The 12,633-nt window shown below is 43.0% G+C and overlaps 2 protein-coding genes across 5 annotated transcripts in view; one reads left to right on the top strand and one right to left on the bottom strand.

Annotated features, from left to right (window-relative positions):
- The window catches only part of sesn1 (sestrin 1), a 74,567-nt gene extending 74,051 nt beyond the window's left edge, over nucleotides 1-516 (bottom strand). Inside the window, exon 1 of the mRNA XM_046298734.1 lies at nucleotides 424-516. The gene's annotated coding sequence lies outside the window, so the exon portion shown is untranslated. The remainder of the gene's footprint in view (nucleotides 1-423) is intronic.
- A 303-nt stretch (nucleotides 517-819) lies between these two features.
- cep57l1 (centrosomal protein 57, like 1) lies at nucleotides 820-6,054 on the top strand. Of its 4 annotated transcripts, none has more exons than XM_046299357.1 (11): nucleotides 820-1,266; nucleotides 2,130-2,304; nucleotides 2,433-2,597; nucleotides 3,059-3,180; nucleotides 3,826-3,936; nucleotides 4,034-4,111; nucleotides 4,310-4,399; nucleotides 4,491-4,568; nucleotides 4,667-4,911; nucleotides 5,067-5,211; nucleotides 5,362-6,054. In XM_046299357.1, the coding sequence occupies exons 1-11, from the start codon at nucleotides 1,264-1,266 to the stop codon at nucleotides 5,590-5,592; spliced, it is 1,443 nt and encodes a 480-aa protein (XP_046155313.1). In that variant the 5' UTR covers nucleotides 820-1,263; the 3' UTR covers nucleotides 5,593-6,054. The 4 variants fall into 4 exon arrangements, with proteins under 4 accessions (XP_046155313.1, XP_046155311.1, XP_046155312.1 ...); XM_046299355.1 differs by lacking the exon at nucleotides 820-1,266 and adding an exon at nucleotides 1,508-1,776 and having other exon boundaries at nucleotides 2,436-2,597; XM_046299356.1 differs by lacking the exon at nucleotides 820-1,266 and adding an exon at nucleotides 1,514-1,776 and having other exon boundaries at nucleotides 3,838-3,936.
- Nucleotides 6,055-12,633: the final 6,579 nt, after the last annotated feature.

Below are 12,633 nucleotides of genomic sequence, written 5' to 3'. Positions count from 1 at the left end.
GAAAGCCTAGTTGTACAGTACTGCTGCTGAGAACAACAAGCTAGCTGTAGCTACAACGCTAGTTAGCCGTTTTGCAGTCCGTTGGCAGCTAGTAATGTTGTTCAACATGCAAAAATAAAAACATGTTTCCTATGTACTTCCAGAATGTTTGGCACTGATCTGACAGTATCCACATCCATTGCACTTTTTTGTAGTCTCATTATCTAGTTATAAATGTGTGGTATCTGGTTTACAAGGCAGGTTTGGTTAGCTAGCCAAAATGCCCATTCAATCGTTTCTCGCCCTCTCTGTCTTAAGCCTTTTAACAGTAGCTAGCTGGTTACAAAACAGGAATATTGTACAAATATCTAACATAACGGCAGTTATATACCCTCATTTTTCAGTACATTTTACAAACGAAGGGTGTCATTCACAAATACTTACTTGATTCACATTATTTTGCACAGATCTTGCAGCCGTAGGACGTCTTGAGTCTGCACTGAAATGCGGAGGCAGATTTCATTATACAGAGCAGCAACTTGAGTTGACAGTTGATTGGAAAGACTCATGTCCAATGGTCTACTGCATAATACAAAGAAGGAGGATCTATGCAGATCTACACCAATAGGTATGGTGTACGGCGTGCCCATAACCACGACAGGGGAAACATGGGAGTTTGATTATTTTAGCAATCGGACCCACATAAAAAACGGGAATGAACAGGTATTAAAAAACACACTTCCCAGCAAACATAGGGATTGTTGTTGCGCAGAGCCCCCCATTTCCCCTTGTTTATCATAAATGTAAGTTAACAACATTTTTAGAAGCGAACACATCCCCCACTTTGCTTTTCCACAGACAAGCAATTCAAAACCTCAGGTGACACAGACATTTAAATACTATTTGCAACAGTGCCACCATTACAACTCTTTGAATATAGACATTTGTATTTTTATATATGAAAATATAGTGCCATTCACAAGAGTAAAGAGAGAATGCCATCATCGTTTGAGGTTTTTGCCATAATTTGGACTAAACATCCGGCCAGGGTGTCTGTGATGGGGAGATTACCACAGTGGGACGTGGGCAAACTGCTGTCTCATTCAAGACTGTCACCAGGTGGCTAGTGCCAGACAGGCACATGCTATTCCGTTCCTTTATAAACGTACCACAAAGCTCTGAAAACCCATACGTGTGCATGTGAAGAAATCTGCGCATTCATCTGCATCTCATCATCATCATCTGCAAACAGGCTGCCTGCCTCCCAGCTTTGACAGCTTTCTGATGGTATGAAAATATAATTTTCCGACTAATATTCTCCATGGCCAAATATTTTGCATAATTTGGTTGAAGGGCCAGGCCACTTCAATCATTTGAATCATTGGCTCAGACTTTGTAACACATGGCAGAGGGGCTTTTAAATCTTGTTAGACTAATAAATTCATACATTTAAGTTATGCTCCGGTTCCAAGCGCTTTTGATTCATATATTATACTGGGCCTGCATTACAGTATTATTTTATCCCTACATCTGTTGTAGCAGACAATCTTTTGAGTGGCTAGTGCCTTGAATAAAGTGTGCGCAGGGAACCCACTGCGCAGGCTGAACCAGAGAGCGGTAAAAGGAAGAGTGTAGGAGGGAAATGTTAATTGTAAGAACTGCCTGCTGTCATCGTTTGGAAGTTTAGCCATCCAAAGTCAACAAATCGGAACCAGATAAATAATACATGTCATATATTTGTATTTTATTTCGAGGGTATTTTTTCTACCATTACATATGGAGGCTTATCAAGATCAGGTGAGACAATTTCATAGCTAAGTTAGCAAAATAACTCTAGACATGCTTCGTGTTAGCTAACGTTAGTTAGTCAACACATAGCTAGCTGGAAAGCTATCCTTCCTCGTAACTAACGTTAGCTAGCTAGCGATGCAAGTGCTGCTGTTTGCAGCCGGTTATCTTTGGGTCATGGTTGTCACGCTAGCTACTGAGACTAGCTAAAAGGAACAATGGAACGTTCGATGTGTTTCCAGGAGAGTTTGTTTGTCTTTTTGAAAACAGCTGCGTTGCCACCTTGCTAAGACTGGGCACGTTAGCACTCTTCATGCTGGTGTCTTTGCTAAGTCATTAAACCATGCTGCTTTTCTATCTAGTTGCTGGACTCCCCTTCCAAAAATAGTTACATAGGGAGCTACTACCAACCTCCAGATAGGCTGTCACCTCCTTCATATGTCTGGGAAGCCCCTGCACCCCTTACCAAGACGGTCATGAACTTGCAGAACATCACTCCGCAGGTGTATCGGACTACGCCTGATGCTGGCAGCAAAGGTAGGCACAATGTAGACAATGAAATGCCTTTACGTCTGGGACTGTCTGCTGTTCTAGGTCCTTGGTCTAACTATTATGCATATGGTTGTAGCTTGGTTACTAACTGTAGGTGTTTTGCTCCCCGGTAGCAGTCATTGCTGCTCTCAAGACCCTCCAGGAGAAAATCCGTCGACTGGAGCTGGAAAGGAAGCAGGCTGAGAAGAACGTGAAACAGTTCTCCCAGGCAGCCCATGGATATGCGTGCTCCATCACTCCATGCAACACTACAGAAACAGATGGCTCCAGGAAGAAAGGTACTTGACTTTGAGACTATATACTGTATATCTGCAACTCCCTCTCTGTGCCTCTTGTTTTTTAAGGGGGTTAGATCAGCTTTAATATTGCAGATAGATTGTATCTTCCATCAATGTAATTGTCTGCATCACTTCCAATCTCCCATATATATTCCTTTATTACTTTCTAACCCTACCACCCCTCCCCTAATTTGAGTAAACGAGTAAACAACAACGCTTAGGCCTCTACTTACAGCTTATACATACTATATACATTTTATGGACACGGTCTATTTTACAATAGTTATCTGTTTGTTTTTACACCTGTTCTTCCTCAACCTCTCCCATCTATTGCTGATGTCCATCTGGTTGGATTTCTATTTGCCATGTCTGTGCCTCTTGTTGCTCTGTACTCAGAATGATGCTTATGGTGATAAGGAACTATGTCTAATCTCTCACTCCTGTTTTTTGTCTGTGTTAAGAGCGGGTCACTCCGCTTCAGTCTGCGGAAGCTCGCTGTCAGCTCCTTGAGAAGCAGCTGGACTACATGAGGAAGATGGTGGAGAATGCAGAGAAGGACAAGAACACTCTGACTGAGAAACAGGTACATGGCCACTAAGGGTGTGTTCATAAACTCACTCTGGCTATCGACTCTGATTTCAGAGCACTTTCATATGAGTGTGTCAGAGCGCAGAATAACTTGTGAATTTTATAAACGCGCAACACTTGCTGAGTATGGCCGGTGTCAGTCAATGTCAGCAAAAAAAACGTAATTCAATTGTTGTCAGGAGCACAGTTACAGACACCAACACTCTAGATAACATGAAAACAGCCTAACCAGCTGTGTTAGCTAGGGTGAGTACAATGGTCAGACTGTGTTGTCCTCTCATTTGTGTCTAGAAATAGCTAGCAAACTAGCCAAATTAAGCCAGATAGCTAGGGTGCTTGACTGCCGTTGCTCGGATCAAACCTACTCCTCGGCCAGAGCGTCCAGTGTGGCTCTGAACCCCCCGAGAGCAAAACGCTCTGAATTTATGAATGGACAATCTGACAACGCTCTGAATTTATGAATGGACAATCTGACAACGCTCTGAATTTACGAACACCCAGAGCACAGCTGTCCATAGATATAGCTGAATGTGAATCTGCTGGCCTCTGTTCACCAGTTCCTCATCATCTAGGCAGACATGTTGCATGTTATGTTTGCTGCATCAGACTAGATGAACACGTGTCTGTTTATCCATTGGAGTTGTCCCTTCAGAGGCTCCAGAACAGCTCTGATGCCCACACTCCGCTGGAGAAGCTGGAGAAACTGGAGAGGGACTGTCTGAAACTGTCCAAGACACAGTCTGTGGCTGAGGTAACCAATGGTGCTTTGGTTGAATGAGGTGTAACTAACCATAGTCTGTGATGGTAAATCAAAAGTTAATCTCTCATATTTTCTCTGTTGTCCTCAGAGGAAAATTGAGCTGCTGGAACAGAAACTCCTGGAAGAGGAACACGAGCGGAAACTTGTGCAGGAGAAAGCAGATGAGGTTAGTGTAATAACACATACACAAGCAGTGGTGTAGTGGAGGCTAAACAGTTTTAACTTTATTTTATTTTGCGATAGCGGTTACCCGCCTTTTGCGGAAAAATACATTGAAAGTATAGGGAACGTTACTTTTTTCATCGTGACCGATGATCGGACACACGAGGTTCCACTTTTATCAAGCCCAAACATCCTTTAACAGCTGCAGAGGGAGCTGGAGACCAACCTCCGCCTGTGTCCTGCAGTCCCGGATGAGGTTAAACCAAAGAAGAAGTCCAAGAATGCCTTCAAGGTACTACATTCAATAACCAGAACTTAATGACGTGCACTGCAATTAACTTTATTTTGTGTTACATAACAATGTCTGAACATTTCCTCTCCAGAAAACAAGTTTGGTGCGGCAAGAGGCCCCAGCACCACCATGTTTCCCCAAAAATAAACTGCCCTTCGTAGCTGGAACAGTACGTCTGCATTTTACTTTGCAATAATTTATTGGGTTTGTTGAGAGAATCCCTCTGTGACTGAGCTCTACATCTCTCCCCATCTTTCTCTCTCTTAGTCAACAAGCCCCAGCCACTCGGTGCATGCTAACATGCAGAGTGTCCTCCACATGATGAAGCACCACCAGCCCCACCTGTGTGAGCGGGTGCGTTCCCTGCGCAGGTCTGGCTCCGCTGGGGCCAGGAGAGCCCTCCATAGGCCCCCATCCACCTTCCCCTCTCCCCCTGGACCGGCAGATCCTGCTCTGGGCTCTCTGTCTGAGCTACTGCTGGCACTGCAGGATGAACTGGGACAGATGAGCTTGTGAGTACTACCACTAGCTAAGAGTGTGTGTGTGTGTTTGTGGACAATGTGTATGCAGGTTTCTGACTGATTTTGAGGGGGCTGATAGTGTGTTAACATGAATTATTAAACACACATTACTGAGCGTGTTTAATATTTCTGTCTGTGTAATTCAGTGAGCACCAAGAGCTGGTTTGTCAAATGGATGAGACGCGGCGTCGGGACACCAGGGAGGACCTGGAGAGGGAGCTAGAGCTGCTGGTCAAGAGGATGGAGGAGAAGGGATCTCAGATCACCAAGCTCCGCAAACACCAGCAGACTGTATGTACATAATACTGCAGAGATGGAGTTGGGAGGAATGGGGGGATGTTCTGCAGGAGGGGTAGGGAGGAGGATTACTGGGGAAGAACTTTTTTTGACACGTCTAATAATACTGTATGACCTCTCCATGTGTTTCCTCTCCCCACTCAGGTGGACAAACTTACACAGAACCCCCAGAAACCTCGTCGGCGGGCGACAAGTGAGGATGGCAGGGCTAAGGGGGGGAGTGGGGTGAGATCCTTGCCACCTTCTCCAGTTAAGACCACCTCACGGGGGTGTAAGAGAACTGGGGTGGGTCAGGAGGAGAACCTCCAGCTGCTCAGAGAGACCCAGAGACTCTGCACTAGCCTAAAGAAAGATGACATCACCTGGGAGACATAGCTAGGGCAGCATGTATCAGAGCTGGAATCTAAAGGACCCCTCTGTACAGGTTCATCTCAAACCATACTGGATTATATACAAATTATGACCAATGGGCGATGGAGATGAAAGCCTGCATACATAGGGGGTCCTTCAGGACTGACTTCGGGAGCCACAGAAGCAAAGCATTGTGGATCCCCCATTGTGGTTTTCAGCTTCTGCATTGTCAGATGTTTTCTAAACAGATATTTATGACCAATGAATGTCTCACCTTGAAGAATAAACATTTTATATCCAAGAGTTTTCTCTCTTGCGAGCTTTGAAGTGATGCGTTGGGGCATATTTTATTTCAATTATATTATTGTATTTGAAGTTACTTTTTATTACTTGTATTTGTTTTGCATGTTTGTTTTGTTACACACATTGTACATGTACAAAAATAGTCATGTTTTTGTCTAATAAACACTTAATATAACAGCGTCAGACTTTTGTTTTACCTCAACCTTTTTGTGTGATTTTCATTCATCTATTAAAGCCAGATTTGGCCAGACTACTTCAATTCAATGTTTTGTGCCCTAATGGTCACATACAGTCCATATCCACTAGATGGTGATGTTTCTCCTGGATAGGAAACTAGAGGCAAGAAGAGGCAACCATTTATATTTGTGTAATTTTAGGGCCTCCAGCCCTACTACAGTTAGTGATTTATTTCAGCTTGTGAAATTACGGCTTACTTAATTTAGGGACATAGACTACATTATTTCTTTACATTAATAGACAACTGACATTCCTCTATTGTTCTCCAGTATGAAACCTTGCCTAGACAAGGTATTATGAAACCTATTGACACTTACCATAAGGCCTACTGTGTAGGGTATGAACAGCTTCATAATACCCAATATAAGCATCATACGGCTGGCTTCCTTATCTGAAAGTCAACCCATGTGGTTTGTTCTGTTTGAGGAAGCTTATGTCAACAGCAACAGACAGCTGGCCAACAGCAGCACGAAGGAGCATCTATGTCTTTCTGACCACAGGAATACTGAGGTGGTGCAGTACAGTTAGCTTGGGTGCCAGTCCTTCTCCATAAGGTGGAGGTTGGAAATAGCAGAAACACTAGCACACAGACTGACTCAATGTGAGACAGGCTGGAGTTGGGAATGTAGACTAAGTGAGACTTGAGATGAGCTTTCAGTCTTTGTTTCCATTGACAGTGGCCTCAAAGCTCAGGGGACACCAGATATGTGATATGCAAGAGGACTTAGAACCCCCATAGAGGAAGGTTGAGTGAACCAAGTCTATTCTCCAAAACAAGCACACGCAAAACTGTACACTCTGTTAACAGTATATACAGTCTTGTGAAAAAGAAAGTACACCCTTTAGAAAGTGGTATTTTATAAAACATATTTGGACACATGGATATTTGGGCTAAATTCCAAACACATTTATTGATAAAGGTAACCCAATTTAACAAATAACACACAAAAAATTACTTTGAAAATGTTATGCAATTAAAATAAACAAAATACAATTTTCTTAAGCAGAAAAAATGTGAACACCCCTAGATTTACCATCACCTAAAATGGCTAGAATTGGAATCAGGTGCACCAAAACAGGTGCAAATTATTAGGAATTCATTAGAGCACCTTGGACCCAGCCTTCCATAAAGATGAGAAACTTGGTCTGGTTTGGTTTTAACCGTATTGCTGTGTGGTAACACATCACACCAAGATGAAAACACCTCCAAGGCCCTCAGAAGAAACATTATTGATGCCAGTGAGTCTGGGAAGGTTTACAAATCAATTTCCAAGCAATCAAAGTACAGCATTCCACTGTCCGATGAATCGTCTACAAATGGAGAAAACTCCAGACCACTGGCAATCTACCTAGGACAGATCGTCCCACCAAATTCTGACAAAAGATGCCCATAGAAGTCTCTAACATTACGGCATCTACAGACCTCTTGCCATAATCAGTGTCGAAGTGCATGAGTCAACTGTCAGAAAGAGACTGCACAAACTTGGCCAATATGGGAGGTCAGGAAGGAAGAAGCCTCTGCTCTCAAATAAGAATGTCAAGACTGACATTTGTCAGACAACACCTGGGTAAAGACCAAAACTACTGTAACATTGTGCTCTGGACAGATGAGTCAAAGGTGGAGTTGTTTGCCCGCAATGCCAGACGCCATCTTTGACAAACTAAACACGGCCTTTGAACAGAAGAACCTCAATCCAACCCTAAAGCATGGAGGCGGTGGCATTGTGGTTTATGGCTGCTTTGCTGCCTGATGGCCTGGCCAACTTGCCATCATTTAGTCAACCATGAATTCCATATTTTACCAGAGAATTCTTGAGGAGAATGTGAGGCCATCTGTCAAAAAGCTGAACCGAACATGGATCCTTGCATTAGGACGATGATACAAAAGTAAAGCTACTACAACCGAATGGCTCAAAAAGAAGAAATGGAGGTTTATGGAATGGCTGAGTCAAAGCCAAGATCTCAATCCTGTCCAAATGCTGTGGGGGAACTTGAAGTGGGCCTTGCATGCAAGAAATCCCTCAAACATGACACGGTTGACGCAGTAGAATGGGAAAACATTTCTCAGTCGATATAAGAGACTGATAGACAGTTACAAGAAACGGCTACATTAAGTTATTTCAGCCAAAGGGGGCAACACCAGCTATTGAAGCTAGGGGTGTACTTATTTTTCCCACTATGGAATTGCATTTCTGTTGATTTTTTTTGATTAATAAATGATTGCAAAGTATAATGTTTCATTGGTTAAATTAGGTTCCCTTTATCTGTCAATAGTGTTGAAGTGAAGACTACATATCCATCTGTCCAAATATTTACAAAAGAAGACAACTTTCCAGGGGGCGTACTTACTTTTTCACATGACTGTATACACACCATTGACTTATACACGCGCACACACACACAGTGCTCCTTCTCTCATTCTCTATCGACACAAGATAAAATGGTGGAAAAGCATTGCCCATCACTGATGGGACGGATGATGATGATGGCAGACATTCGTTAGGAGTGATCCTAGACTGACTGGGGATTTCTATACAGTAATCACCTGCTATGTTATGGGCTGGGCTCTGCCCATAGGGGCTGGAGAAGCCAAGAGCTCTGCCTAATCCAGTGCCAGCAAATCAGCAGGGTGTGTGTCTTCATACTGTGACTACAATTTGACCTATAAAAAACACTTTTACAGAATCATGTCAAGTTCAGAATGACTAGTTATCCCAGGGAGAGAGCCTCATCTTAACATTTGACCATGGTTTTGTGTCATTGTCGTCATACCCAGCAAACAGACACACAGGGAGGCTTTGTCTCAGTCTCAGACATTACCCATGTAATGACCTCCATCCTCAGCCACTCCCCAGACACCAAAACACTATGTGGTCCAACCATTAATCGACCCCAACTCTGGTCCTTAAGCTGCAGGTGTGTGTGCGGTCAAATTTGTATCCCTAGGGCGGTGGTCTGCTTTCCCAGGGTTCAATTGAAATTCAAACCTAAATTGTAAAAGTTTAAAAGGCAGACATGGCCGGCTTGGTCTCTACCCCGACCTGAACTGGCTGTACAGGGCCCTGAGTCATGGGAGATGAGTTCAGTTGACACTCATTTGTTTTACCCTCCATTTGATTCACTTCTACATATCTGCCATCACTGGGTTCTGGTATTTTCTGTGTGATTTGGAGCTCACTGCATCTCACCGCACACAGAGCGGGTCAGAGAGAGCAGTAAAGTCCAGTGGTTTGTCTCATACTGTTTTATTAGATTATCGAATAGCACTGGGAGCAGAAATCAAGTTAGCTCAGATGAGCCCTGGCCTTTGTCTAGTTTTCCCTCCCATCTCACCATCATTTAATCTCTCTCCCCCACCAGACTCACCCACTCCCATACATTCTCTTATTTTCTCCCCCTTTTCACTCTCTCAACTCCCTTACTCCATTTCCCTTTCCATTCTCTCACCTCCCTCTATTACTTTCTTTCTCTCCCTCCTGCTCTATCTCCTGACCAGTGGACAAAACAGAGTGGTGTCGGTAGCAGCCAGAGTGGGAGGCCAGAGTAATGTCTGTATTCTGCCAGGGCCAGGTATGTTGCTGTGGGTGTGTGAAAGTCCCAAAACACAGTCGCTGGACTGTTGGCAGCGGTCTTTCAACCTACAGTAAGGCTTAAACATTTATATATATATATATATATATATATATATATACACTGAACAAGAATATAAAAGCAAAATGCTGGAGGAGTATTTCTGTCTGTAATAAAGCCCTTTTGTGGGGAAAATCTCATTCTGATTGGGTGGGCCTGGCTTCCCAGTTGGTTGGCCTGGCTCCCAGTTGGGTGGGCCTATGCCCTACCAGGCCCACTCATGGCTGCTCCCCTGCCCAGTCATGTGAAATCCATAGATTAGGGTCTAAGGAATTTATTTCAATTGACTGATTTCCTTAAATGAACTGTAACTCAGCAAAATCTTTGAAATTGTTGCATGATGCATTTATATTTTTGTTCAGTATATACAGTATATGTATATATATACAGTGAGGGAAAAAAGTATTTGATCCCCTGCTGATTTTGTACATTTGTACAATGATCATGAGAACGGTGAGGAATCAGCCCAGAACTACACGGGAGGATCCTGTCAATGATCTCAAGGCAGCTGGGACCATAGTCACCAAGAAAACAATTGGGAACACAATACGCCGTGAAGGACTGAAATCCCACGCCCGCAAGTTCCCCCTGCTCAAGAAAGCATATATACATGCCCGTCTGAAGTTTGCCAATGAACATCTGAATGAATCAGAGGACAACTGGGTGAAAGTGTTGTGGTCAGATGAGACCAAAATGGAGCTCTTTGGCATCAACTCACCTCGTCGTGTTTGGAGGAGGAGGAATGCTGCCTATGACCCCAAGAACACCATCCCCACCGTCAAACATGGAGGTGGAAACATTATGCTTTGGGGGTGTTTTTCTGCTAAGGGGACAGGACAACTCCACTGCATCAAAAGGGACGATGGACGAGGCCATGTACCGTCAAATCTTGGGTAAGAACCTCCTTCCCTCAGCCAGGGCATTGAAAATGGGTCGTGGATGGGTATTTCAGCATGACAATGACCCAAAACACATGGCCAAGGCAACAAAGGAGTGGCTCAAGAAGAATCACATTAAGGTCCTGGAGTGGCCTAGCTAGCCTCCAGACCTTAACCAGTTGAAGCTAGGGGGGCGCTATTTCATTATTGGATTAAAAAAACGTGCCCGTTTTAAGCGCAATATTTTGTCACAAAAAGATGCTCGACTATGCATATAATTGCCAGCTTTGGAAAGAAAACACTCTGACGTTTTCAAAACTGCAAATATATTATCTGTGGGTGCCCCAGAACTGATCTTACAGGCGAAACCAAGATGCAACCCCAAACAGGAAATGAGCAGGATTTTTGAGGCTCTGTTTTCCATTGTCTCCTTATATGGCTGTGAAAGCGCCACGAATTAGCCTGCCCTTTCTATCGTTTCTCCAAGTTGTCTGCAGCATTGTGACGTATTTGTAGGCATATCATTGGAAGATTGGCCATAAGAGACTACATTTACCAGGGGTCCGCCCAGTGTCCTTTGTTGAAATTGTTGCGTAATCTCCAAGCTGCTCGCATTCATCCATGTGATTGAGACAGAGAGGAGACTTCCAGGAATGATATATCATGAAGAGATATGTGAAAAACACCTTAAGGATTGATTCTAAACAACATTTACCACGTTTCAGTCAATATTATGGAGTTAATGTAGAAGAAAGTTTGGCGTTTGGATGAATGAATTTTCGGGTTTTTTTTTGGTAGCCAAACATGACGCAGAAAACAGACCAATTTCTCCTGCACAACTAATCTTTCAGGAAAACTGAACATTTGCTATCTAACTGAGTCTCCTCATTGAAAACATCCGAAGTTCTTCAAAGGTAAATTATTTATTGAATGTTTTTGTTGGTTTTTGTGAAAATGTTGCCTGCTAATGCTAACGCTAAATGCTAATGCTAAATGCTAAACCTAAATGCTAACGCTAAATGCTAAATGCTAGTTTGCTATGGTTGAGAAGCATATTTTGAAAATCTGAGATGACAGTGTTGTTAACAAAAGGCTAAGCTTGAGCGCAAATAGATTAATTTCATTTCATTTTCGATTTTCATGAATAGTTAACGTTGCGTTATGGTAATGAGCTTGAGGCTGTATTCACGATCCCGGATCCGGGATGGCTCAACGCAAGAAGTTAATCCCATAGAAAATCTGTGGAGGGCTGAAGGTTCGAGTTGCCAACATCAGCCTCGAAACCTTAATGACTTGGAGAAGATCTGCAAAGAGGAGTGGGACAAAATCCCTCCTGAGATGTGTGCAAACCTGGTGGCCAACTACAAGAAACATCTGACCTCTGTGATTGCAAACGGGTTTTGCCACCAAGTACTAAGTAATGTTTTGCAGAGGGGTCAAATACTTATTTCCCTCATTAAAATGCAAATCAATTTATAACATTTTTAACATGCGTTTTTCTGGATTGTTTGTTGTTATTCTGTCTCTCACTGTTCAAATAAACCTACCATTAAAATAATAGACTCACCATTTCTTTGTCAGGGGGCAAACGTACAAAATTAGCAGGGGATCAAATACTTTTTTCCCTCACTGTATATATATCTGTCTGTTTAAGTCACTGACAATATCTACAGAGCAAATAATGTGAAGCACTCCGGCTTGAATGATTTCACAAGACAAATTCCCTGTCAGTCTACAACAGGGTTCCCCAACTGTGGGCCCATTGTTGGACATGAAAGACTGTAAAATCCTTCCCAAAGTATTCTCACACAAAATATATAGATAATAGACTGAGTATATTAAACATTAGGACCCCCCCCCCCCCTTCATCTACAGTGATTGAAGTGGATTTAACACATGACATCAACAAGGGATCATACCTTTCACCTGGATTCACTTGGTCATGGAAAGAACAGGTGTTCATAATGTTTTGTATACTCAATATATGTGAAGGTATACAAATGTAAACAAGGTTTGA

The sequence above is a fragment of the Oncorhynchus gorbuscha genome, linkage group LG14 (assembly GCF_021184085.1).
Source record: "Oncorhynchus gorbuscha isolate QuinsamMale2020 ecotype Even-year linkage group LG14, OgorEven_v1.0, whole genome shotgun sequence".
Taxonomy (NCBI): domain Eukaryota; kingdom Metazoa; phylum Chordata; class Actinopteri; order Salmoniformes; family Salmonidae; genus Oncorhynchus; species Oncorhynchus gorbuscha.
The sequence above is the reverse complement of the archived record's forward strand: the minus strand, read 5'-3'. Positions and strand labels throughout refer to the sequence as shown.

Bases quoted from the DNA above. Each gene is read 5' to 3' on its own strand.
- cep57l1 (XM_046299354.1), top strand. From the start codon at position 1,756: ATGGAGGCTTATCAAGATCAG. The intron at 2,598-3,058 runs GTACTTGACTTT...GTCTGTGTTAAG, and splicing joins AGATGGCTCCAGGAAGAAAG to AGCGGGTCACTCCGCTTCAG. The intron at 4,569-4,666 runs GTACGTCTGCAT...TCTCTCTCTTAG, and splicing joins TGCCCTTCGTAGCTGGAACA to TCAACAAGCCCCAGCCACTC.